This window comes from Engystomops pustulosus, chromosome 7, assembly GCF_040894005.1.
Source record: "Engystomops pustulosus chromosome 7, aEngPut4.maternal, whole genome shotgun sequence".
NCBI lineage: Eukaryota > Metazoa > Chordata > Amphibia > Anura > Leptodactylidae > Engystomops > Engystomops pustulosus.
Window position 1 is genome coordinate 143424573 of NC_092417.1, and position 27349 is coordinate 143451921.

General features: G+C 41.4%; 1 protein-coding gene across 5 annotated transcripts in view; it reads left to right on the top strand.

The window, feature by feature from the left end:
- Positions 1-861: 861 nt before the first annotated feature.
- Positions 862-27349, top strand: part of SYT8 (synaptotagmin 8) — a 52813-nt gene continuing 26325 nt past the window's right edge. Inside the window, exons 1-2 of one of the 5 annotated variants that reach the window (XM_072118087.1) lie at positions 898-1034; positions 2252-2474. In XM_072118087.1, coding sequence (XP_071974188.1) covers positions 2383-2474 — 92 coding nt within the window. In that variant the 5' untranslated portion in view covers positions 898-1034; positions 2252-2382. The other 4 variants (XM_072118092.1, XM_072118091.1, XM_072118088.1 and 1 more) reach the window with 4 other exon arrangements.

The window sequence follows — 27349 nt, forward strand, 5'->3', positions numbered from 1 at the left end:
AAATATGATCTTAATTGTGTTATCATCACTAGGGGAATGAAATTGAAAAATGTTCTTTTCCCCTTTAAAGCGGTTTTCTGGGAATAACATTTTTTTTTTGTTATGGTTATGGGGGTATAAAAATGCAGCACAGCATCTGATTGACATGGGCTGAGGTCACATGTAGAATTTGAATTCAATTTCAGAATGCAATTCAACGGCAGTACAGTACATGCAAATAGCATTAACATTTGCTTCAGTAAACAAAATGTTAACACTATGTAAACACAATGTTCATGCAGAGCTATCAGGTCAAGCTTCCCCCTGCACCCCTCACCCCCATGGAGTCATTATATACAGGCCTCCTCACCAGCTGCCAGGGTGCTGGGAACTAATATTTAGCCATCCGGGACCCCCCATAAGCTCCAGGCCATGGCATTTGCCCGAGTATGACAGGTGTTGGCGCTGGCCCTGATCGCATTGTACCTGCTGGCCTCTGCAATAGCAAGGGCTCAATGGTGATGCTGGAAGCTACTGGCGCTCTGCTTCACCACTGTACTTAGTGGTCCTGGGACATAAATCCTGCTACAGGTACTGTCCCACCTAATCAGGGATGGTTCGGAAGTATGGGGAATGCAGCCTCAGCAGTGATGGGGCGAGACCACAGTGCTTGTGCTGTTTATTATTTTCATACTGCGATCCTGGGGACCCATAGTAAAGACAAAAACTATTTTGATAATCCTGGACAATCCCTTTAAGACTATAGCAGAGAAGTGGAAAGGAAGGCAGAATTAAGCAAAACTGCTCTCACTTTGAAGCCTGCAGAACATCAGACACTCTTGCCTACTCTTCCTGCTGCTGTGGGGTCAAGAAGGAAGCAGAAGCTCACAACTCATGCACTTTGTAAGTAAGCAAGAAACAGGAAGTGGTGTGTACTCTCCCAAATTGTGTTCCCTTCCTCTTAATTTCTGCAACAGGTGAACTCCTATGTGTCCTCCAGAGCCCTGGAAGACTGTATGATACATCCAAAATGGAAGGGTTAGCATATGTTAACTGTAAGTGCATAATGTATGTGTTAGTATAGGCATATGTATATATAGTTAGGTTTATGTGGCAATATATTGTACGTGCTTGTATGATACAGTAGCTGTTTATTATGCTGTCATGGATACCAATGCCGGCATGTGGCTGCTCTAGAATTATGTACCTAGGGGACCCCAATGACTTATCATAGGACCTGTCTGTGCTCAGTTGTCTATTGTGTTAAATGGAAGTTTTAGGGAAGTCACAACATGCAATACGCTATCCTTAACTGTTATATATAAGGTCCATATATATGTTTCGCTAATTCCAGACTCCAGTCCCATCAGGTGACCATGTCCATAATCAAGGGAAGGATTGCGGGGTAAGTCTTGGCTATGTGACTGGTGGCCATCTAGACCACCGCCTGCACCTTAGGTGGTGTTGTGTGACTGGAAGCTGTAACATTACCTGTGAGTGGCAGATTTCAGTCCATCTTGTTGATCTCTCCATCTGTATCGTCATGAACTGCATGGTGTACACATGGTCACTGAACCCTTTAATAAATTGTAGGCTTCAAGGCTATTGCTCTATAGGTGGCATGGATGCTTTCTGAGGTTTTGTACTTTCAAGCTGTGCGCACATGTCCCCCAATACTGTGTCAGCCAAAGACGACAATATTTAGCAATGTCCAAACTACCACTGCCATAAGAACAGATCAACGTGTCGCTGCATCTGAGATGATTTGGGTTAAATTCTGTAGAAACACAGACACACGCAGCATTTGAATTGCATTTTAAAACAAACAGTAAAAAGAAAGCTGCATGTGAATGTGGCCTGAGTTTCATAGATTACTACAGGAAGAGGCTGGAGGAGAGGAGGCCACAGGAGGAGGCTGGAGGACTGGGGGCTACAGGAGGAGGCTGGAGGAGAGGAGGCTACAAGAAGATGCTGAAGGACAGGTCGACATTATACTATGCTTATGAGTGGGACAAGAGGGCATGGTTTTAAAAAAAATCCTTTTTTTTGTCCCTCTTTTTCTCACCCAAAAGTTGGGAGGTATACCCGCAGATCCCCCCATAACAGTGTGTAACCTGCATATACCCCAAGTTTTGCATTATGCAGTGTCCTGTTTCATGGAGCAACCAGAGTGCACAGGATAAGGTTTCTTGCACCATAGTAATACATAATGCAATGCTTCTCTTCTTATATTTTTTCAACAATATAATTCAATCTTTTTTTTCTTCTGCAGCATGGGACAATACTGCAATGCCCTGTACTACCACTACATAAAGTACTGTGTTTATCAGTGCAAACCAATGAGAGTCGCTATTTTTAGGCCATGAATTACTTTCTTTTTGGATAACCCCTTTGACTGATTGCATGAGTGGCAGGAATAATCTGATCAGGCTGTGGTTTCTAGCTGTGGACACTAGATGTCACTATTCCTTTCTTGGGTTAATCTGGAGTTTATGGTAAGTGAGTACTACTACATTTCTCCAGTTTGTAATATTACTACATATTTATTATCTATTCGGACCGCCCGCTGACTTTAGACGCCAGTGGGTGCAGGTCCTGAGTAGGCAGCGATGTCTTTAGATGCCAGACGCGGGATCAGGACCCGGTCTCCGGGTGTCAGGAAGCACCCGGAGACCCTGGGGAGAAGGTAGGTGAGGTTCGTTACTGCTTCTCCCTTCTCCTCTCCTCACAGCTTTCCGCTGAATGAGTGCGATGCACGGAGGAGAGGAGCAAGCGCGGCCACCGTCTCCATAGACTCGGTGGTCATGTGACTGCTGGGTCTAACGGGGTTAATCAGAGCTGCTGGGTTTAATTACACTCAGTCCAGCTCTGATCACAATCCCCAGTCTCAGGTGGTCTTTTCCACTGTAATTGAGGCTCTTATAGATGCCTCAGTTAAAGTTGAAATCTTGTATAAGAGGAAAAATAAAGTAAAATTAAAAAAAAAAAAAGTGAAAATGTCCCCAGGGGTCTTTTATGACCTCATGGGGGACATATAAAGTAAAAACACAAACACAAAAATAAATTATTAATAAATATTCATAAAAATACAATGACATTTCTCCATATAATAAAAAAAAATCCCCGCTGCACTACAAAAAGTATCACCATAGTCGCCCCATTTGCCCGAGACTATACATAGATATACATATTATATATCAAAATGACCAAAACAAAATAGGGAATTTATTAATGTTAATTTGAAAATTAAAAAAAAAAATATCCCCACAGAGCATAGTACATACGCTGCCAAAGTGTTTTTGTATTAAAAATTGGTTTTACAGAAAAAAAGATATGTTATATTGTACCTTTCATTAGCATCTGCTGTGTGACTAGGCAGTTGCCTTTTGGGAGGAGCTGGAAAGGAGCAGTTTCCCCCCCACCCTTGGGATTCAGCTACTCCATGTGACCTTTTCAAATATATGAAAACACCCATCACTGGGCTTAGCGACGCCCCCTGCTCCTCTACAGCCAATCCCTAATGAGGGGAGTTATTCATATATTTGAAAAGGTCACATGTTCCCCAAGGGTGGGGGGAACTGCTCCTTACCAGACCCTCCCTTTTGGCAACTGCCTAGTCACACAGCAGATGCTAATGAAAGGTACAATATAACATATCTTTTTTTCTGTAAAACCTATTTTTTTATACAAAAACACTTTGGCAGTGTATGTACTATGCTCTGTGGGGACTGGGGGAGTGCTAAAAATGGCTCTCCTGGTGACAGGTTCCCTTTAAGAACAAACCTGTGGAACTTATTTTGTACGTAACACGGGGACTGCCTGTATATAGAATGACTGCATGTGTATTTTTATGAGATTCTAGAATGCGGCTGCTTATCTGGAGAAGGATGGGGTGCTGACCCTCTAATCCCTTAACAGCTTGGTTGTGACCACAGTCATTACTCTCCTGGCCACTGGTATGAGGGTGGCGCTATTTATGAGCTTTACTGTGAGGTTGGCGCTATGAATGGCCACTAGACTTCTACAAAGCTGACACTATTAATGTGGTTGTATACTTGTTATATAAGTACCAATGGGGATCATGTTTGTAATTGGTGATCATTACCCATTATTTTAGAAAGCTTTACTTCAGGGCTGATTTCCCTGCTGTGACTTTATGTAGACGAAGTAAAAGTTGGATTTTTAAGACTCTATAATAAGATTTCATCTAGTGTTTTCGTCTAAACTGGAACGTACCTTTAACAAGAGTTGTGGCTAGGGACTTCTTTGGCATCTCCTTCATACTTTAGACCACTTAAAGGATTACTGAACAAGATTTTGATATAAGGGACATGGCTTCTTGTAATCTCACAAAGAACTGTAATGACACAAAATTACAGCAGAGGACCAAGATGACTAGGTGACGAAACAAATGGATTTACTAAATGCAGCACTGCCCTTTGTCCCTATGCACGCTGCAGATATTTATTTTTATCTAAGCTACACCTTTTGCTTCACCCTTGCTCCACCCACACACAGTTTAATTTAGTCTCCCTCCTCTCCCCAGCTCCCATTAACATTGTAACCCCTCTGATATTGTGCTCCCAGCTCTCTGTCATATTAAAGCACCCTCTTATTCACCATCAAAAAAAATCCCCTCCATGCTGCAGCTTCGCAGGCTGTTACACTGTTTCCTCTCCTCCTGCTACCTCAGCAGAGAAATGGTTGATGAGGTTTAATGTAGATAAATGTAAAGTTATGCACTTGGGCCATGGAAACAAAAAGTATAATTATGTTCTAAACGGTCAATTACTTAGTAAAACTGAAGCTGAAAAGGACTTGGGGGTATTGGTGGATGGTAAACTTAATTTTAGTGACCAGAGCCAGGTGGCTGCTGCTAAAACAAATAAAATAATGGGATGTATCAAGAGAGGAATAGATTCTCATGATAAAGACATAGTTTTGCCCTTATACAAATCACTGGTCAGGCCACACATGGAATATTGTGTACAGTTTTGGGCACCAGTGTATAAAAAGGATATAGTAGAGCTGGAACGGGTGCAGAGGAGAGCAACCAGGATTATTAGGGGAATGGGGGAACTAGAATACACTGACAGATTAAAAAATTTGGGATTATTCAGTTTAGAAAAAAGACGACTGAGGGGAGACCTCATTACAATGTACAAATACCTGAACGGACAGTACAAGGATCTCTCGAAAGATCTTTTTATACCTCGGCCTGTGACCAGGACAAGGGGGCATCCTCTACGCCTAGAGGAGAGACGATTCTACCATCACCATAGACAAAGGTTCTTTACTGTAAGAGAAGTGAGACTATGGAACTCTCTGCCGCAGGAGGTTGTTATGGCGGACTCTATGTACATGTTCAAGAGAGGCCTGGATGCCTTTCTGGAGAACAAAAATATCATGGGTTATGGGGATAAAACATTTATTTAATTCTTAAAGGTTGGACTTGATGGACTTGCGTCTCCTTCCAGCCTTATATACTATGATACTATGATTTAACATGCAAAGCACTCCCCCCTCCCTCTGTCTGATGTAATATCCATGCAGCAGAGGAAGTTTCAGCAAACAGTGGGCTGGAAGCGCCTGAGAAGCTTAAGCATGGTCCTTCAGATTCATAATTTTAAAAGTTGATTTTAGAAGGAAGGAGGCCATGGACAACAAGATTACCACATGCACAGTGTCTGGAGTCCATGGTTTATCATGCTTGACTTGATTTTCTTTAATGACATATTGCTGGTAAGCAGAAAAGGTATGTCTGAAAGGCTTATAAAGTGCCCTACACAGTGCCGATTTTATTTAAGGGATGCTTAAGGAGCTGGAAGACTCCATTTAAAGGGGTTGGCCACTATTGAGAAATTGTACCATTTAAAGTACAAGACTGGGTTAATTGGGTCACACATATAAAACTTACCCTAGTAAAGCACCCCTGTAATCAATGGGAGACTACAGCGGGAGGGGCAGCTGCAGCCTGTGTGTGTCTCAGTCTCCTCATGCTTTCTTCCTTTACTACCATTTACCTCCTTCCCCTGCCTGCTTAATGTACTAAACAGAAAAGGGGAGGGGTGCTGGAGCCGCATAATTGTGGAGGAGAGGAGGTATTAAGAGATACAGGCACACACAGGCTGCAGCTCCCCCTCCCTTGGGCCCCACCACAGGCTGCTGGCAGGGAGCCAAGTACTGTGAATTAAACTTATATAAACTACTGAAATGATTCAGAATGCTGACAAAGGCATGTTTCAAATTAACATAGCATAGGTTAGTGGAACCTGTCACCAGCTAAAAATGACATTCCTGGGGACAAGTTTCATTTAAAGGAAACCTACCACTTCAAAAAGGTCATTTTGACCTAAACATACCTTTACCTTGGGGTATGTAAGCTGATGCTGGAGGTGGTCTTGTGAAGGCAGATAAATGTGCAGTTTTGCCAAAAAATCTATTTTTTCACTAATCAAATGACCACATTCGGCGCACCAGGAGTCTTGGCGCTTGGTCACGATTATGATAATGCATGTGCCTTGCGTGTGTGAAACTGCTCCCAAAACCCTCCCTCGGTTGCTCCTGAGAGCCGGTGACGTCACTGGCACATGCGCACCGTTTCTTAATTTCGCACGGCTGCAATACTAATCGGACGGCCGTGCGAAATGAAGATACAGTGCGCATGCGCCAGTGTTTTCCGAGAGCTGGGTGACATCACCGGCTCTTGGGAGCGAGGGAGGGACGGTGGGGGGTTCAGTTTTACACACGCAAAGCGCGTGCATCATCATGACCGTGACCAAGTGCCAAGCGTCCTGGTGCGCCGAATGGGGTTATTTGATTAGTGAAAACAATTGATTTTTTGGCAAAACTGCGCATTTATCTGTCTTCACAAGACCACCTCCAGCATCAGCTTACATGCCCCAAGGTAAAGGTATGTTTAGGTCAAAATGACCATTTTGAAGTGGTAGGTTTCCTTTAAGTACAGAATGGCCTAATATGACTTCCATGATGTCATCTCATGTAATCTCAAGTGATTTGTTGTGCTGCTGTGAATGCTCCAGTTGGCTTAAAGGTAATTCTCTAGTCCGGGAATCTTGGCACAACCAAGTAAACAGTTGATGATGGGATGTGCACAGGACGTCCATTCAGCCTGACTTGGAAAAGAAGATTAAGCTTGTAGCGGGTGAGTAACGGCCAGACTGAGCACGAGGGTAGCAAAGAAGATTAGCAGAACAACATCTTCTTCAGATTAGTATTTTGTGTACATAGGGGTCAAGGGATTTCATGTGCCATTTAATTAGATACATATAAAAACAACTTCTTTACAAACTAACATTTTTGTTTTACAGATCTACCTTTCTTTTCTACTAACCTAAGATTGTTTCCATGGTGGGAGGTAAAGTGGAAGCTATTGCTGTTGTGGATAAAACTCCACTGAGTTCTCACCTAAGGGTGAAGACACACGTGGCGTTTTTGGGCCGTTTTTACTAAGTGTGTTTTCAGATCGTAAAAAACGCATCCGTTTTTTAAAAACGCACAGTTTTTCTGAAATGTTTTCGCTTTCTTTCCTCCCCCACTCCTCTTTGTGTGTCATTTTAACTCTATAAGTGGTCAGCACCCATTCAAGCACCTGTTCATGCTGCTGCACCCTGTGAAATCCTGCAATGACCTAGTGGTGCTCCATGGCTGAAGTCGATACATGATGTGCCTTTTGTGTAGAAGCTTCTGCTGAAACCTGTGATTGGCTGTGGCATTGACCTTCTGTTTATTGGCATGTAACAAATCAGTAGTATCACAGGACCTCCAGCAGTGTTAAATGAGGGGCAGGTTCAGGAACAGAGGGGCAGAGTAAGTATTGTCTTAAGGTATGCAATCAATTTCAGATCGATGGGGATTCAGAAACTAGACACCCCCTCTGGACAACTGTTTGATGAGAAAGTGGTGCAACCTCTTCATTGCTTACATAGCACTGCACCATACATTGTGTAGTGGCTGTGCTTTATATTGCAAACTGGCCATGTAACTAAAGAGGAAGCTGCACGTAGCTGCTAGTTTTCTAGATCTCCGCTTGCTGATGTTCAACAGGAAGCTCCATTGTTTACTTTCTGTAAATAATAAACTCTCCCTAGTCATGTGATATCACACAGGTGCACAGCTCGTTATATCACAGAGAGTAATCAGAGCTGTGTGTTATAATGATCCATGCACCTGTGGGACATCACATGACCAGGGACTGATTTCAATCCACGGAAGCAAACAATGAAACTTCCTGTTTAATGACAGCAAGATCAATAATATAGAGAGGAATTTCTACAGAAAGTTTACTGTAAAGTTGTATAACTTTTCATTACTCAAACAATATCAATAATTTGCCAAAGGTGGACAACCCCTTTAAATAATACAGCTCCCTCTCATTCCATATCTTCATAGTTTCATAGTTTATACGGTTGAAAAAAGACACTTGTCCATCAAGTTCAACCAAGGAAGGGAAGGGATTGGAACCAACCATAACCATCAATGTTATTTAGGTTTAAAAAGGCATCTAGACCCTACTTGAAGCTCTCTACTGTGCTATTAATTCCTACCTCTATATCATTAATAAATATATTAAATAGTAGTGGGCCAAGCACAGAACCCTGGGGTACACCACTCATAACTGGTGACCATTCCGAGTAGGAATCATTGACCACAACTCTCTGGATACGATCCTTCAGCCAGTTTTCAATCCAATTGCAAATGATTTCTGCCAAACCAATAGCCCTAATTTTACCCATCAGGCGTCTATGAGGGACAGTTTCAAATGCCTTTGCAAAGTCCAAGAACACAATATCCACAGCTGCTCCTCCATCCAGGCATCTGCTCACCTCTTCATAGAAGCAGATAAGGTTAGTTTGACAACTTCTATTCTTAGTAAACCCATGCTGGCTGTCACTTATTATACTATTTGATGTCACATACTCCAGTATATAGTCTTTTACTAACCCTTCCAGTATTTTCCCCACAATGGAAGTTAAGCTTACAGGCCTGTAATTGCCTGGCGAAGTTCTAGAGCCCTTTTTATATATTGGCACCACATTTGCCTTGCACCAGTCACTTGGCACCACACCAGACATTACGGAATCCCTGAAGATTTTAGACAGTGGTACAGCAATAACATAACCGAGTTCTTTAAGAACTCTGGGGTGTAACCCATCTGGTCCAGGAGCTTTGTACACATTGATTTTATTGAGCTTAGATTGGATCATGTCTACATTCAGCCAGTCTAGTATATCACAGGATCCATGACCCGCACTGGCACCACCCACGTCAGAAGTTCTTTCTTCTATCATATAAACGGAACTAAAAAACCTATTATCTCCGTCTTCTCTTGTTCTCCAGTCACCGATGCCCCATTTTCAGAATAAAGGGGTCCAACCTGTTCCGACCCATTTTTTTTTTGCATTGATATACTTAAAAAATTTCTTGGAATTTGTTTTACTATCTTTGGCCACCTGTCTTTCATTTTGTATTTTGGCTGATTTGATTTCCTTTTTACAGATTTTGGTAAGTTTTTTTGTAAGTATTGAAAGCCTCAGGTGACCCATCAGATTTATATTTTTTAAATGCCCTCTTTTTCTCTTTAATTGCCCTTTTAACTGTAGCTGTAAGCCACGAGGGGTGTAATCTAGCCCGTCTATACTTGTTACCTATTGGAATAAATTTAGAAGTATAGAAACCCAGGATAGATTTGAATTTCTCCCATTTAATATTAGTATCACCATGTGACAGTATCTGATCCCAGTCTATATCCTGTAGTGCAGCCCTGAATTTCTGGAAATTAGCCCGCTTAAAATTCAAAGTTTTCGATTTTCCCACCTGTTTCTGTTTTTTAAAGTTTAAGAGGAACATAATTATATTATGATCGCTGTTCCCAAGGGGTTCCCTGATACTGACATTTTGGATAATCTCCTCATTGTTAGAAATCACAAGGTCCAACAATGCATCACCTCTTGTGGGATCTTCTACAAGCTGCAACAAAAAATTATCCTGCAGAAAGTTGATAAAATGTCTCCCCTTCATAGATGAAGACGAGCCCTGACCCCAGTGAATATTTGGAAAGTTAAAGTCTCCCATTATCACAACGGTCCCCCCCTGTGCAGCCCGCTCCATCTGTTTATATAGGTGACCCTCTATTTCCTCAGAGATGTTAGGGGGTCTATAAATGACACCAAAAATAATTTTCTCAAAGCTCTCTTGGCTTTGAATCTCAACCCACAAAGTTTCAGCCTCCTCACACTCTTCTGAGACCACTGACTCATTCACAATCGCTTCTAAGTCTCTTCTGACATACAGACATACACCACCTCCCCTCCTATTTGCCCTGTCTTTCCGAAAGAGTGTAAAACCTTGAATATTAACACCCCAATCATGCGATGCATCGAGCCATGTCTCTACTACACCAACAACATCGTTCCACTAATATCAGGGCCTCAAGCTCACCCATTTTGCCTGTGATACTTCTGGCATTTGTGAACATACAATTTAATTTTCCACAGTTATTTGTCTGATTTAAAGTAAATTTACTGGCACATATATCCTCACCACTGTTCTGTAACTTGTGGATCTCCTTATCCACTGCCTTAGGCCCCCATACACCGCCCACCTCACCACTCACCAACATAACCTGATTTTCAAGGAACCTAATGACACTGCGCTGAATAAAAGCCACACCAGTTAGCCTTTTCCAAGACGCTGTCTTATCACTGCATCTTGTCAGTACAGTGTAGGGATGGGTCAGTGACATTTTAAACTTATCCCTTTATATCTTTCTCAGAATCCCCAGTGTAGCATTCATTCAAACAGTTCCAACACTATGCTGACAAAATGCAATGACATTGAAACAATGCTGTCCACAGTTGGGTTTCTATACGTTTTAATAAAGACTGTTTAGCTATTATCCCAAATCATATCACTAGGCTTCTTAACCCCTTAACGCTCTGCGCCGTAGCTCTACTGTAGTATTGCAGTATATGGTAGGAACGATCTGACCATCTAGGGTTAATGTACCCTAGATGGTCTAAAAAATAGAGGAAAAAAAAAGAAAAAAAAAGTTTAAAAAATAAAAAAAATTAATAAAATATTAAAAATTCAAATCACCCCCCTTTCCCTAGAACGGATATAAAACATAATAAACAGTAAAAATCACAAACATATTAGGTATCGCCACGTCCCAAAATGCCCGATCTATCAAAATATAAAAACGGTTACGGGCGGCAGTGACCTCCGAGGCGGGAAATGGCGCCAAAATGTCCGAAATGCGACTTTTACACCTTTTTATATAACATAAAAAATGATCAAAATGTCGCACAGACCTCAAAATGGTAGCATTGAAAACATCGCCTCATTTCGCCAAAAATGACCCCTCACACATCTCCGTGCGCCAAAGTATGAAAAAGTTATTAGCGTCAGAAGATGGCAAAAAATTTTTTTTCTTTTTTGTACACATTCGTTTAATTTTTGAAAATGTATTAAAACACAATAAAACCTGTATAAATTTGGTATCACCGCGATCGCAGCGAACCAAAGAATAAAGTAGGCGTGTTATTTGGAGCGAAGAGTGAAAGTCGTAAAAACTGAGCCCACAAGAACGTGACGTGCGTTTTTTTTTCAATTTTTCCACATTTGGAATTTTTTTCAGCTTCGCAGTACACAGCATGTTAAAATAAATAACATTACGGGAAAGTAAAATTTGTTACGCACAAAATAAGCCCTCACACAGGTCTGTACACGGAAAAATGAAAAAGTTATGGATTTTTGAAGTTGGAGAGCGAGAAATGAGCCGAAAAACCCTGCGTCCTTAAGGGGTTAAAAGTCTAGCATAAAGGGTATAGCATAGTTTTATTTATTTCTTACACATAATTTTAACAAACTTCTATGTCAGGTCAAAGCTGATGTAAATCTTAGTCCTATTAAATTTGTGAATTTAGTCATGGGGTACATCTTTATTTACTGTATTTGTGACCAGGCCCGCTTTTTCCACTGGCCCTGGTGGGTGATGGCCAGGGAGGCAACCCAGTGGAAGAAATGTGGGTTGCCAGTCCACTGACCCCAGTAAAATAACCTAAGTTAATAACCTAACCTTTAAGTACTTACCTTCCGGCGTTTCTCTTTTCCTCTTCTGTCTTTTGCAAGTATTCCGACCGCTACATACTGGGGGGTGTGGGGATTGTATTCTGCTGGGGCTCCCTATATACTGGGAGGGCTGCAGTGTACTGGCTCCCTATATACTGGGGGGGGGCAGTGTGCTAGCTCCCTAGCTAGCTCCCTATATACTGGGGGCACAGTGCTGGCTCCCTATATACTGAGGGTAGTGTGTTGCCTCCCTGTAGACTGGGGAGGACTTCAGTGTCCTGGCTCCCTATATACTGGGGGGGCAGTGTGCTGGCTCCCTGTATACTGGGGGTGGGCAGTGTGTTAGATACCTATAAACTTGTGTGTGTGTGTGTTGGGGGGTATCCTGTTTTTAAGCTGTTGCTCTGAATATTCATTGTTTGGATTCTTTATTCTTTCGTTTTCTCTATTGGGTTACCACCATAGCATTCCTATTCTGCAGGGTTGATGTCCTGGTGGTCAATGATTTGTATACAGATGCTATACATAAAATATATTTATATATATATATATATATATATATGTATATATTACAAGGGACACCGTATCTATATTTGTTACAGGGTGCACATTATGAATTAAAAGGGGGACCTGCATGTATTCATTCATTATGGGGGTACTGTATACATGTAAATGAGAGGACTCTATAAATATGTAAAATCTGTATATAGGGACCAGGAATTTGGTCCTGGTGCGGTGTTTCTGTACACAGCCCGGTTCTAGCACTGTACGTTTGTATTGAACTCCAAAATGGTGTTTGGTTAAGTATATATGTAAATCACTAGTAGAATAATTTATAACAGGCACAATACTATAATTTGAGAGACACTGTACACTTTAATTAAAGGGGGAGTATGATGAACTCACCCTAAGCTTTGGTCGCTTAGAAGACTCTTTGGCTTGAATGGTTGGGTGTGCAATAGACTTCAGTCTTGTCCACAAAAAAACTTTTACAAATTTGCCTGAAACAGCAAAATAATTGCCTTTTCCCAAAAATATTTAGCTGTAAACACAGCTCTGGGGTATAAAACAACATATCCATATAAACTTGTCAGTGGTGCTCATAAGTGGACAAATAATAAACGGGAAGTTACCTCCTCCAGCGCTGCTGATGTCCCGTCTAATCCGTGCCCCTGTTTGTTGACAGGGGCACAGAAGCCGTGCACAGAGGGCTTCCAGCTGGGGAGGTGGCCGGCTCCTCCCATCCGTCCCTATATCTCAACATTGTAAACCGGCTCGCAGGGAGCTCCCTGTGCAACCTTGTAAAACAAACCGGCGCACAGATCAGACGGACCGCGGCGCTGAGGAGGTAAGTACACATTTATTGTTTTTAAATAGCCCGGCCCTAAGTAACTTTTCATACCCGGATAACCCCTTTAAGGACCATTATGTCAGCAACTTCTCTGACATACTTAAAATTTTATATAATATTCTTCAATTATCATAAATGTGTTGCCTGGTCGGACTGTGCACCAGAACCCCCCTTTCATAAATACCTGTACAATCAGTTTGCACTGAAAAGAAAGTGCAAAGTCAGACAGAAAACTGGTGCAGGGGCTTTACTTAATCTAGACTATTTGAGAGCATTTAGAAGGTGAATTAGAAAGTGGGAGTTGCTTGACGGTCAGGACAATCTGGTCAGGACAAGACCAGATTTGAGATCCCATATCGTACATACACTTACGCATAGCCTGAAAATCCAGTTTCAGATTAGCTACATATTTGTCTTCAATTATCTTAAAGCCAAAGGGAAAGTTGTAACACTGACTACAGACTAAAACACAAGGATCAGGTCCTTACATAATTACCGTATTTTTCGGACTATAAGGCGCACAAAAAATCCTTTGATTTTCTCAGAAATCAAAAGGTGCGCCTTATAGTCCAGTGCGCCTTATGTATGAACCATACTTACAGACAACAGCTGCCTTGAATTGTGCACAGGTCTGCCACCTGCTGGTCATTCATCCTTATAATCAGGTGCGTCTAATAATCTGGTGCGCCTTATATATGAACCTATACATTTTAGCAGGCATTTATTGATGGTGCGCCTTATAATCCGGTGCGCCTTATAGTCCAAAAAAACACGGTAAGACTTGTACTTCATAGGAATATCTTTAACTGAGAAACCATTAAGCTTTACAAATTCTTTCAGCAATAAATACCATCCCAGCAACCTTTGGAAACGCTACCTATTTTATGTGTATGTATTGTGGTTATTAGTGATATTTGTTACCATTTCTGTATGGAGATACTAATGGGGGTTTCAATTGTGAACAGCTATGTGACTTCCTAAATTTCTTATGTGACTTTTATGTAGATTGTTGTGATGTTTGTTCACTTTCTTCTAGCGGACAAGAAACAATTGATCCTTGGAGCAAGATGTCACTCTAGAACAGTGGTTCTCAACCTTTGTAATGCTGTGACCCTCTCCCCCCCCCCCCCCCCAATACAGTTACTCATGTTGTGGTGACCCCAAACCATGCGATTTACAGTAAAAAAACAATAAAATTGCGGCTCCAATGGCTTTAGGCGACCCCTGTGTTTTGGTCATTCGACCCCTGCTGGGGTCACGAAACACAGGTTGAGAACTACTGCTCTAGAATATGCCTGTGATGCTGGAAATCTAAAAACAAAACTGAGATGCTTCTCCAGAGCCTGTGCCATTTACACACAGAATATAAAAATGTTTAAAGGGAATCTGTTATCAGAAATTAACCTAATAAACTACTACCAGTATGTTGTCAAGCAGTTGAACAGCTTCCAGATCATGTTTCTTTCATGGTCCATCTTTCTGGAATCATCCAAAAAACAACTGAGATGCAAGTTAGCTGTATAAAATCAGGGAGGTGGAGAGTTGAACACGGGAGTCAAGCTCTCCCCACCACTGAACACCTCCTCCCATGTTATAGACATCATGTGCTGGAAATCAGGAGATCTGATCAATAATGGCCCTGGATGCTGGACCATCAATTACAGTAAAGAGGGTGTTTTAATGCAGGGAAAGCCTGATTTCAATGTTAAAATCTCCACCTCCTTGACTTCAAAAAAACAATTTACACCGCACTTCAAAGTTGATTTTCTGGATGATGCCACCACACTGGGCCATGAAAGAAACATGATCTAGAAGCTGTTCAGTTGTTTGTTAACATACTGGTAGTGGTTTATTAGGCCATTTGCTCATGACGGGTTCCTTTTTAAGAAGGATTTCTTAATTTTATTTTTTTCACTTTTTTCTTTCATTTTTATATTCTTTCTCATCTCCCACATGTAAATGACACAGTCTAACTCTCTGCATTTCCCTTTAGTAACATCATTTAAAAGGCTTTTTATGTTGTCCACTACAGCTCTACAAATTCTCTAGAATAATGTATAGAAATGATTTCCATAGTGATCTAGGAAATGATTAACAAGGCACCAGGTAGAAAACTACCTATCACACTTGAGCATTTCTACAAGAGATGAAAAGGAACAATAATCTCCTGGTGAGAAAAAACCTATTGACGCTCCTTGACTATTTTTATAGCGAGCTGAGCTGTTCAAATATACAGTGTGGGTTTGGTCCAACAAGGTAAATGATGACTCTACCAGCAATATTCGCTTTACATTAAGATCCTCACGTTTGAACCATGACCAAGAAAAAGTCTACTTTGTTTGACAGAGTTATGATAGGTGAGATTTTGCAAGTTATGGACTCCAAGTCGTTCCTCAGATGTGCTTATTAAATTGTCAGGCTGCTTAATGAGATTTTGTCATTAATTGATATTGATGAACTAACTATTCTCAGGCCATGTTATCAATATCAGATCGATGGGGTTTTGCACTCATGATCTCAATGATCTTCTAATTCTGGCTGCCCTAGAAGCCAGAATCAACACATATCGTGTGGGTGGAAGAACAGCTTTGTTCTTTAGGTGAAATTTGGGAGTTGAGGTTTGGGCCTGGAAGGACAGTGAAATACTTAACATTGTTGAAACCGAATTGCTGACCTTCAGAAAATGTTACCACCATTAGTGCTATGGGCAAGTTCAACAGTAGAAATTAACAGCTTCCACTACAACTGAGACTTTCAGTGTATTTGAACTTTACAGCTCCAACCAGAAAGTCTTTACACCATTAACCCCTTAACGACCTGGTCTTTTTTTCGTTTTTTCATTTCCGTTTTTCACTCCTCACCTTCAAAAATCTATAACTTTTGTATTTTTACACGTAAAGAGCTCTGTGAGGGCTTGTTTTCTGCGTAACAAATTGCACTTCATATTGATGGTATTGAATATTCCATGCCATGTACTGAAAAATTCCAAATGCTGTGAAAATGGTGAAAAAACGCATTTGCGTCGTTTTCTTGTGGGCCTGGATTTTACAGCTTTCGCTGAATGCCCTAAATGACAGGTCTACTTTATTCTTTGGGTCAGTGTGATCACGGGGATACCAAATTTCTATAGGTTTTAGAATGTTTTCATACATTTACAAAAATTAAAACCTCCTGTACAAAAAATTTTTTTTTTTGATTTTGTCATCTTCTGCCACTAATTACTTTTTCATACTTTGGTGTACGGAGCTGTTGGTGGTGTCATTTTGTGCGACTTTCGAGTTTTCACGGCTACCATTTTTATGACTGTACAACCTTTTGCTCACTTTTTATTTAATTTTTTATTTTTTTCAAAATGCCAAAAAAGTGCCATTTTTTACTTTGGGCGCTATTTTCCGTTACAGGGTTAAACACAGTCAAAAAAACATTATTATATTTTGATAGATCGGTCATTTTCGAATGCGGTGATACCTAATGTGTTTATGATTTTTTATTGTTTATTTACATTTACAGGCAGTCCCCGGGTTACATACAAGATAGGGTCTGGAGGTTTGTTCTTAAGTTGAATTTGTATGTAGGTCGAAACTGTATATTTTATAATGGAAGTTCTAGACAATTTTTTTTCTTTTGCCCCAGTGACAATTGGAGTTTCAAAATTTTTGGTGTAATTGGACCAAGAATTATCAATAAAGCTTCATTACAGACATCCTACAGCTGATCATTGAAGTCTGGGACTATAGTAAAGCATCCAGAGAGCTTCACCAGAGGTCACAGTGGGCAGAGGGGTCCGTCTGTAACTATGGGTTGTCTGTAAGTCGGGTGTCCTTAAGTAGGGGACCGCCTGTATATCAGTTCTAGTGAAAGGGGGGTGATTTTAATTTTTAGGTTTTTTTTAATTATAATTTTTTTAATTTTTACTATTTTGACATACTACTATGCTTTGGCGGCGGTGATCGCGGGTGTTACTGGTAAGTCTTTGGTGCAATATGCAACAAAGATTTACCGGCTATGGAGAGGGCTCTTAGCCCGTGAGCCCTCTCCATGTACCAGAACCCGACGCACACAGTACTATTACGGCGCGTCGGTAAGGAGTTAAGATTTTCCTTAAAGAACATCTACACCAGGATGAAGTATTGTAAACCAAGCACACTGACATACTGCCTCTCTGGCAGGATCTGCTTGTCTTTTAGCTCTTTATGCCCTTGCCTTGTTTTTACCAAAAAAAGGTTTTAATAATTATGCAAATAAGCATGAGGGGCTCCAGGTTACATTAACATCTATGGAGCCCCAAGCCCCTCAGGCTAATTTGCATAATCTTTAAGCAGAACTTTTGTAAAAACAAGAACATAAGAAGCTAAAAGAAGAGCAGATCCTGGTAGAGGGGGCACACACCAGTATGTAAATGTATTTGGTTTACAATTCTTCATCCTGTTGGTAGATGTCCTTTACCCGAGTTTGTTGTACCACTATTGTGTATGATTTTATCCTTCTTCTTTGAACACTCTAATACCACTTTAGATGAAAATGTTGAGTGTTGTGGACTGGGGCAGCCTCTTCAATAACTTCTAAAGAGAGTGAAGCAACAACAGTTGACAATATGGTTGGGTCTTCACCACGGGTGGGTTGGGCCCTGGGCTGTATGAATATTATAGCTCCTACAGGTCTGGAATTCACATCCTGCATATGGTACTAGAATGAAGCTTACTTGGGAATAAAGGATGCATCCCTCCTGTCTGCTTTCAATCTGAGGTTTCAGGACCTTAGGAGGGCCTGCAATGGTCCTGAAATGGCTCTTGTGTGCATATATATTAAAAGCATTAACATATATACAAGGATTTCATGGCTGAAGGCCTTTTCAGTATAAAATTTGGTGGGATGATTTGAATGGCCATAGGCCCCTAGAAGGTTTTGGCCCGAGCTACTGCCCAAACTGCATATATTATAATCCACTTTACACGTGTAAAGTCTTACAATGCTCTTCACTGTAAAGAAGGATGTAGGTAGGATTTACCAATAAAACAGATGACATGAGAACAGGTGAGTCACATTTTCTGTGTATTTGTAGATGGGGGGGGAAAAAATTCAAGACGTGTTATTTCAGTGTCTTCAGTGAAGTTCCTCATGCCATATATCTCAATTCAGTAACTGAAGATGGATACTGACACTCCCAAATGGTTATAGACCTCACACAAGTCTTGCTAACTTTGTTATGATCACTGCATAAATATTCGCTGTTACATTAGGAAGTGCGCCCATTCTTTTCTTTGAAGTAGAAAAAAACCCAGTGGTGTAACTGAAGGAGTGGATCTTACCGGCACTCGCACATTGTGGCGGTCCGTAGACCGCATTTTTGTCGGGTTTCCCGACAATTTCTGTTTTGCGCCGCATTTAACAGGGTTTTTTGCGCATACGATCGGATTTTGCCGCAATCGTGCCGACTTTCATGCAACGCAAATCAAGAGCGTGGCCGTCGGACAACCTGACGGATTCGGACTATGCGCGGGACTTAAAATTCTAATTGTGTTGCAAGACACGCACTTACAAGCACCGGGAAGAAGAAGGTGAACTCCGGCAGACTTCAGCAGGGAAGCGTCAGATGCAGGAAATCGGGTGCATGAGCCACGTGAATCGCGCCGGTCTTCATCTTCGTCGGACCGTCTGGATCAGGGATCGCGACAGGACCGGGTCAGTAAATGAGCCCCATTGAGTTCTCAGGAGATGTACATAAAAGACGTTTACTGGAGAAAAAGTACGCGCTTTGGCTCTGGTACTGAGCCTTCACCAAGCATAAAAACTTTGTCAAAGCAGTATTCCTGCCGAAGACTTGATTTCCGAGCCGAAACGTGTAGTTTTTCTCCAATAAATGTCTTTTATGTACATCTCCTTAAAACTCAATGGGGGTCATTTACTAAGGGCCCGAATCGCGTTTTTCTGATGGGTTATCCGAATATTTCCGATTTGCGCCGATTTTCCCTGGATTGCCCCGGGATTTTGGCGCACGCGATCGGATTGTGGCGCATCGGCGCCGGCATGCACGCGACAACAATCCGGGGGAAAAACCGCCGCATTTAAAAAAAAAAAAAAAAGTGTTGCTTGACACGCGCTTACCTGCACCCATTGTAGGACGGTGAAGTTCAGTGAACTCCGATGGACTTCAGCACAGCAGTGACACCTAGTGGACATCAGGGGAACTACCTTAGTGAATCCCAGCTGGACCCGAATCCTCCGCAGAGAACGCGCTGCTGGATCGCGAATGGACCGGGTAAGTAAATCTGCCCCAACGTACGATCACCGGTAAGATCCACTCCTTCTGTTACACCACTAAGTTTCATATAGCGGTGTTTGAGCTTCTGGAGCGAATCACCACTAGGGAGAGGACGCTGGCTGCTACCCATGAGATTTTTATTCACAGAGCGCTAAATGAGCGCAACAAGGTGAGAATCTAATTTACCACTATTGCTCTAACACTCACACTTTATATACTACACTAGGACAGTGCTCTGTTTGTCTCCTTTTGGAGTTCTGTTGATTTCCAAGCACTGTCTCCAGGTCCCTTTTGTCCATTCTTTTCTTTTTTTTTTAAATAAACTTTCTTGAAGCCATTCCAATAGATACATTTTCATTAGCACATATTACATCACATGTACCCCAAGCCTGTTATGTGGCTTCACATTTACCCATATTGTGCAAAAGCATAAAATATCTTTAAAACATCCAAACTGATACAGAACAAAGAAACAGACATCCATTCTTTTCTTTGTGTCTGTGGTCCATAGACCTCGGTGGCAGTGGTCTGTACTATATAAGCACAATTCCTAGTTTTCAGGGCTTGTATGGCAGAAAACTGGTGTACAAGCTTTCATAAATCCCCCCTATTAGCCCAAGGTGGTGTAGAAATAAGGTGAAAAAAGGATTAAATAACCCCAATACTTCTTCTCTCTGATCACAAATTAAAAAAGGGTTAAACACCCCCAATAATTGTTCTCTATGGTCACAAATAAGAAGAAAATGGTTAAACACCCCCAATACTTGTTCTCTCTGATCACAAATTAAAAAAAGGGTTAAACACCCCCAATACTTGTTCTCTCTGATCACAAATTTAAAAAAAGGGTTAAAAACCCCCAATACTTGTTCTCTCTGATCACAAATTAAAAAAAAAAGAGTTAAACACCCCCAATACTTGTTCTCTCTGGTCACAAGTACTGCCCATCACATTCCCCTAGTCAAACCCTTTAACAGCAGATGCACACAACAAAATGAAAATTGTTTGTGTGCCGTCCGTCCTATGCGGTACTAAAAATACTTTTTATCGGATCCAGGCACATGTCCAATATTTTAACATGTCCGTTATTTTAACTGAAGATCTGTCTGTTACCGGGTCAGTAAATGAGCCCCATTGAGTTCTCAGGAGATGTACATAAAAGACGTTTACTGGAGAAAAAGTACGCGCTTTGGCTCTGGTACTGAGCCTTCACCAAGCATAAAAACTTTGTCAAAGCAGTATTCCTGACGAAGACTTGATTTCCGAGCCGAAACGTGTAGTTTTTCTCCAATAAATGTCTTTTATGTACATCTCCTTAAAACTCAATGGGGGTCATTTACTAAGGGCCCGAATCGCGTTTTTCTGATGGGTTATCCGAATATTTCCGATTTGCGCCGATTTTCCCTGGATTGCCCCGGGATTTTGGCGCACGCGATCGGATTGTGGCGCATCGGCGCCGGCATGCACGCGACAACAATCCGGGGGAAAAACCGCCGCATTTAAAAAAAAAAAAAAAAAGTGTTGCTTGACACGCGCTTACCTGCACCCATTGTAGGACGGTGAAGTTCAGTGAACTCCGATGGACTTCAGCACAGCAGTGACACCTAGTGGACATCAGGGGAACTACCTTAGTGAATCCCAGCTGGACCCGAATCCTCCGCAGAGAACGCGCTGCTGGATCGCGAATGGACCGGGTAAGTAAATCTGCCCCAACGTACGATCACCGGTAAGATCCACTCCTTCTGTTACACCACTAAGTTTCATATAGCGGTGTTTGAGCTTCTGGAGCGAATCACCACTAGGGAGAGGACGCTGGCTGCTACCCATGAGATTTTTATTCACAGAGCGCTAAATGAGCGCAACAAGGTGAGAATCTAATTTACCACTATTGCTCTAACACTCACACTTTATATACTACACTAGGGCAGTGCTCTGTTTGTCTCCTTTTGGAGTTCTGTTGATTTCCAAGCACTGTCTCCAGGTCCCTTTTGTCCATTCTTTTCTTTTTTTTTTTAAATAAACTTTCTTGAAGCCATTCCAATAGATACATTTTCATTAGCACATATTACATCACATGTACCCCAAGCCTGTTATGTGGCTTCACATTTACCCATATTGTGCAAAAGCATAAAATATCTTTAAAACATCCAAACTGATACAGAACAAAGAAACAGACATCCATTCTTTTCTTTGTGTCTGTGGTCCATAGACCTCGGTGGCAGTGGTCTGTACTAAATAAGCACAATTCCTAGTTTTCAGGGCTTGTATGGCAGAAAACTGGTGTACAAGCTTTCATAAATCCCCCCTATTAGCCCAAGGTGGTGTAGAAATAAGGTGAAAAAAGGATTAAATAACCCCAATACTTCTTCTCTCTGATCACAAATTAAAAAAGGGTTAAACACCCCCAATAATTGTTCTCTATGGTCACAAATAAGAAGAAAATGGTTAAACACCCCCAATACTTGTTCTCTCTGATCACAAATAAAAAAAAGGGTTAAACATGCCCAATACTTGTTCTCTCTGGTCACAAATAAGAAGAAAAGGGTTAAACACCCCCAATACTTGTTCTCTCTGATCACAAATTTAAAAAAAGGGTTAAAAACCCCCAATACTTGTTCTCTCTGATCACAAATTAAAAAAAAAAGAGTTAAACACCCCCAATACTTGTTCTCTCTGGTCACAAGTACTGCCCATCACATTCCCCTAGTCAAACCCTTTAACAGCAGATGCACACAACAAAATGAAAATTGTTTGTGTGCCGTCCGTCCTATGCGGTACTAAAAATACTTTTTATCGGATCCAGGCACATGTCCAATATTTTAACATGTCCGTTATTTTAACTGAAGATCTGTCTGTTACACGAAAAATTGCTCTGACAAGGACATACTTTTTAACAACTCACTAATAGACTCTGGGCTATGATTATCTGTTAAATATGTATGCCAGACTGACGCAAGTTGAGCGTAAAAACAGACGTTAACAGATGATTTTGGTTACATTTATAGGTAGCCTTAGGCCAATATTGGTTGCGTAGTTAAGGGTAAAATGCACAGACATGTTCAAAGTAGCTGGATAAGAGAAAATATTGGAATATAAAATATCAATATCAGCCAGCTCACACATGCTGTGTGCCTGTTAGGACGTCTTCGCTGTAAGAACCGCTTCCTCATACGTCTTCTATATTCTGTACCAAACCCATGCCAGAATTGCCACTGGTTCTTTAGCTCTCCCAGCTCCACACATTGAAAGTCAGCCTCTCATTTGTGACAGTCTATGTACCTGTCTCTGTGCGTGACTGTAATGGTCTTTGTGTGACTGTGGGTGTGGTGTCATTCTAGGTTGCAATATAGTTGAATTTCCAGTTCTGTGTGAGCTGGTTGAGGGGACAGGAGGGACAAGGAACCAGCCTTTGTGCCGGTGGAGAGGACTGCATGGTTCTGGTAAGCCCCCTGTTACTATGTCTTGTTAGGTGGGTCACAGTCATATTGTACCGTTTGTTAACCCTTTCATGAAAGTTTGTCATTTTCTCTTATTTACTATATTGATGTAGTAATGGTATGACTATTCTGCTTATATACTAGACTAGTGTATAGTAGCTGTTCCTACTTCCAAAATCTACACACTCTTCCAAATCTTTATTTAACTTAACATCCCACTAAGGGGTCCATGTAGCGGAGACCCAGCTTGTTCACTCTGGAGATTACCCTGCCCTGGTTTTAGCAGATATTATTGGTTACCGTAGTCACACCTGAGCGTCTGCTATACGAATATTTATTAAATGCACATTGTTAATAGTAAATCCGGGCTCAAACAAAAACTCCTACATGGTAAGGACAGACTATTCTCATGGTTGTCCATTGGGACCAGTGCACTTTTTATGATAAAACCATCATTGCAATGAACCACATGGGATTATAACCAGTTGATTATTCTTACCCAAAAGTAACATTAGTGTGATGTCACAATCTTATATCATTGCATATATACATGTGGTTTAATAAAAGTGTAAAGCATTTCCAAAACACATGATATTGCACACGATTTATTCAGTTTTTATTGACATAGCTGTATAGGGGCTTTACTTTTTTTTGTGAGTCTTATTCCGCAGTGTCATTACTTGAGGGCACTTATAGGTATTAACTAACCTTTAATGTTTCCGGAGAAGGGTAAGGAAAATGTAAATGAAATTCTACTATACATTTTGAGTTGTACATTTTGCAACAATCATGAGGCATAAATAATGTTATTCTTGTTCTAGGAATTAGAAAAATTACCATGATACATCATGTGTATTTTTTTATGTTTTACAAATTTTTTTGCAAAAATATAACATTTCATGTGTCTGTCCATGTTGCTGTATGTGACTTTGTTTTTTTAGTGGTGGGAGACACAGTTGGTACCATTTTGGGGCTCTGTTCATAGGACTTTATTAATATTTTTTTTCTTTCAAGGAAAGGGGAATTAAGAAAAAGAGACATTCAGTCCAATAGCTTAGAGTGTAGCTTAAAAAACTTGTTAGCTATATCATAAATCTTGGGCTGAATGCAGTGATGCCATATATGTGTGTACATGCTCATTGTCAAATGCGTATACAATATTAACCCTTTAAGGACCTGGCCTGTTGGAGCCTTAAAGGGAACCTTTCATCAGAAATTGGCCTAATAAACCACTACCAGTATGTTGTCAAGCAGCTGAACAGCTTCTAGATCATGCTTCTTTCATGACCCAGTATGATGGAATCATCAAGAAAATCTTTTTTTTTTTTTTCATCCAGAAAATCTAATTTTGAAGTTAGATGTAAAGTCAGGGAGGCGGAGAGTTTGACAATGAAGTCAAGCTCTCCCTGACTTTAAACACCTCCTCCTTGATGCAGGACAATCAATTGCTGTGAAAGAGGTATTTTAAGGCAGGGAGATCTTGACTTGTGTGTTAAACTCTCTGTCTCCTTGACTTCATAAAGCCAATTTAGATCCCACTTCAAAGTTGATTTTCTGGATGATGCCACCACACTGGGCCATGAAAGAAACATAATTTAGAAGCTGCTCAGCTGATTGACAACATACTGGTATTGGTTTATTAGGCCAATTTCTGATGACAGGTTCCATTTAAAGAATATCTTCCATCAAAATCAAGCATGATAAACTAGGAAATTTTACTCACAGATCCAGGCACTGTGACTCTTCTTATATTTGTCATCCATGGCCTTCTTCCTTCTAAAATCAACTTTTAGAATTATGCTAATGAATCAGAAGAACTGTCTCACCCAACCTTCTAATCTCTTCCCGCTTCCCTCTGCCAGTGAAATCTAGCAGCAGAAGGAAGTGCATGGGGAGGGGAGACCCGCTCTACTAATTGTTACAGCCTGTGAAGCTGCAGCACTGAGGGGCTCTGGAAACCCCCCAGAACCCTTCTGAATCATGATTATAAAATGTGATTTTAGAAGGAAGGAAGTCATGGACAACACATGTAGGAATATCATCACAGTCACAGAACCTGGATCTATGAGTATCTTGAATTTGATGGTAGATTTCCTTTTAGAAGCAAAGCATTCATTTTGGTTTTAACTTCCTTGCCATCAAGAAGACATTACTTTTTTTGTTGACATAGGCATGAGAAGGCTTGTTTTTTATAGTGACCTGTAGTCAAGCTCTCAGGATGCTGGCAATTTACAGAATTTTAACCCCAGGCTTCAACTGTCAACATAAGAGTTTTTTGCTTTGTATAGCTCCTAAGACGCCAAGCTCACCAGTAATGGTGGTGGTAAAGTTTTTTCTTTTCCGTTCAGGGCTGGAGCCAGAGTGTGTGATGGGGCTTATTTACTAAAGGTCTTGTGCTGCACTATCGTCAGACTTTGTGCTGTTTTTGGCTTTTGTGCGGCTTTGACAGGTATTTAACAGGTGTCTGCGCTTGGTTTGTGTCGCGAGATTGCATTGTGGTGCAGCTGCGCTGCTTCCATGCGACAGAAATGGGGGGTGGGTGTGTTGTCGGACGATTCTATGAATTCGGACTGAGCGTGGGATTTATCTTTCAAATTGTGTCGCAAGACAATGCACATACATACACCAGGAAGAAGACGGTGAACTCCGTCGGACTTCAACGAGGAAGCGACACATGCAGGATATTGGGCGCACGATCTTTGCGGCAGAGTGCATTTTCGTTGAACAATGCACTTCCGAGGAACTCGCTGGACAGGGTAAGTAAATGTGCCCCAATATATCCTCTTATCAGGAAGAACATACACTTCTTAGGATGGTAACATGTCAAACCCTTTTAGAAAAGAATATAATGCGGATATAATAGTTTGCTATAATCAGTAAACCAATACATTACAGCCTGTCATATAGTCTGTCAGCCAATTTTTTATACCATACACTAGCCGTATAAATGAGGTGTACAGTTCTTGGATCCATTGTACATGCACCACATGTGTATATTGATTTGCACCACAGATTCAATCTGTTGATCGCTCTTGCCGCTTGCATCTCAGAAACATCTCCAGAATCAGACCCTTTCTTACAATTGAAACCGCTAAAATGCTAATTGTTGCGCTTATTCACTCTTGCCTAGACTACTGTAACTCTCTACTTATTGCTCTTCCTAAACTCCCTCCTCTACAATCTATTCTTAATGCAGCAGCCAGACTTGTCTTTCAGGCCAAACGCTACATGGATGCCTCCAGTTTGTGCCAATCACTGCACGGGTTGCCCATCTCCTTCTGAATTCAGTTTAAAATAATAACCCTCATCCACAAAGCTCTGCATAATGCTGCACCTTCCTATCTCTCTTCTATCTACCTATCTGAGTCTATCCCACAACCCGTGCTCTTCGATCTCAGTGATATTAGATTAATATCCTCTACCATACCTCGAACCTCTAATGCACATCTCCCGGACTTCTCCCGAGCTGCACCAATTCTTTGGAATGACCTTCCCCGGACTACTCATCAGACTACTATCCAACTTCCAAAGTTTCAAACATGCTGTTAAAACCCATCTCATTAGGCAAGGCTATCACACTCGGTAACTGTATAACATGTCAACTCTACCAACCTATCTTGTGACCTCCTCCCATCTGTTATCGGGGCAATACTAGATATATACCAAGCTCCAGGCTTCTCGGCAGTCACTTTCTCTGCAGCTCTTGTGTCACCCCCTCATCCTCATAGACTGTAAGCTCTTGTGTCACCTCCTCATCCTCATAGACTGTAAGCTCTTGTATCACCCCTCATCCTCATAGACTGTAAGCTCTTGTGTCACCCCTCATCCTCATAGACTGTAAGCTCTTGTGTCACCCCCTCATCCTCATAGACTGTAAGCTCTTGTATCACCCCTCATCCTCATAGACTGTAAGCTCTTGTGTCATCCCCTCATCCTCATACTGTAAGCTCTTGTGTCACCCCCTCATCCTCATAGACTGTAAGCTCTTGTGTCACCCCCTCATCCTCATAGACTAAGCTCTTGTGTCACCCCCTCATCCTCATAGACTGTAAGCTCTTGTGTAACCCCTCATCCTCATAGACTGTAAGCTCTTGTGTCACCCCCTCATCCTCATAGACTGTAAGCTCTTGTGTCACCCTCTCATCCTCATAGACTGTAAGCTCTTGTGTCACCCTCTCATCCTCATAGACTGTAAGCTCTTGTGTCACCCCTCATCCTCATAGACTGTAA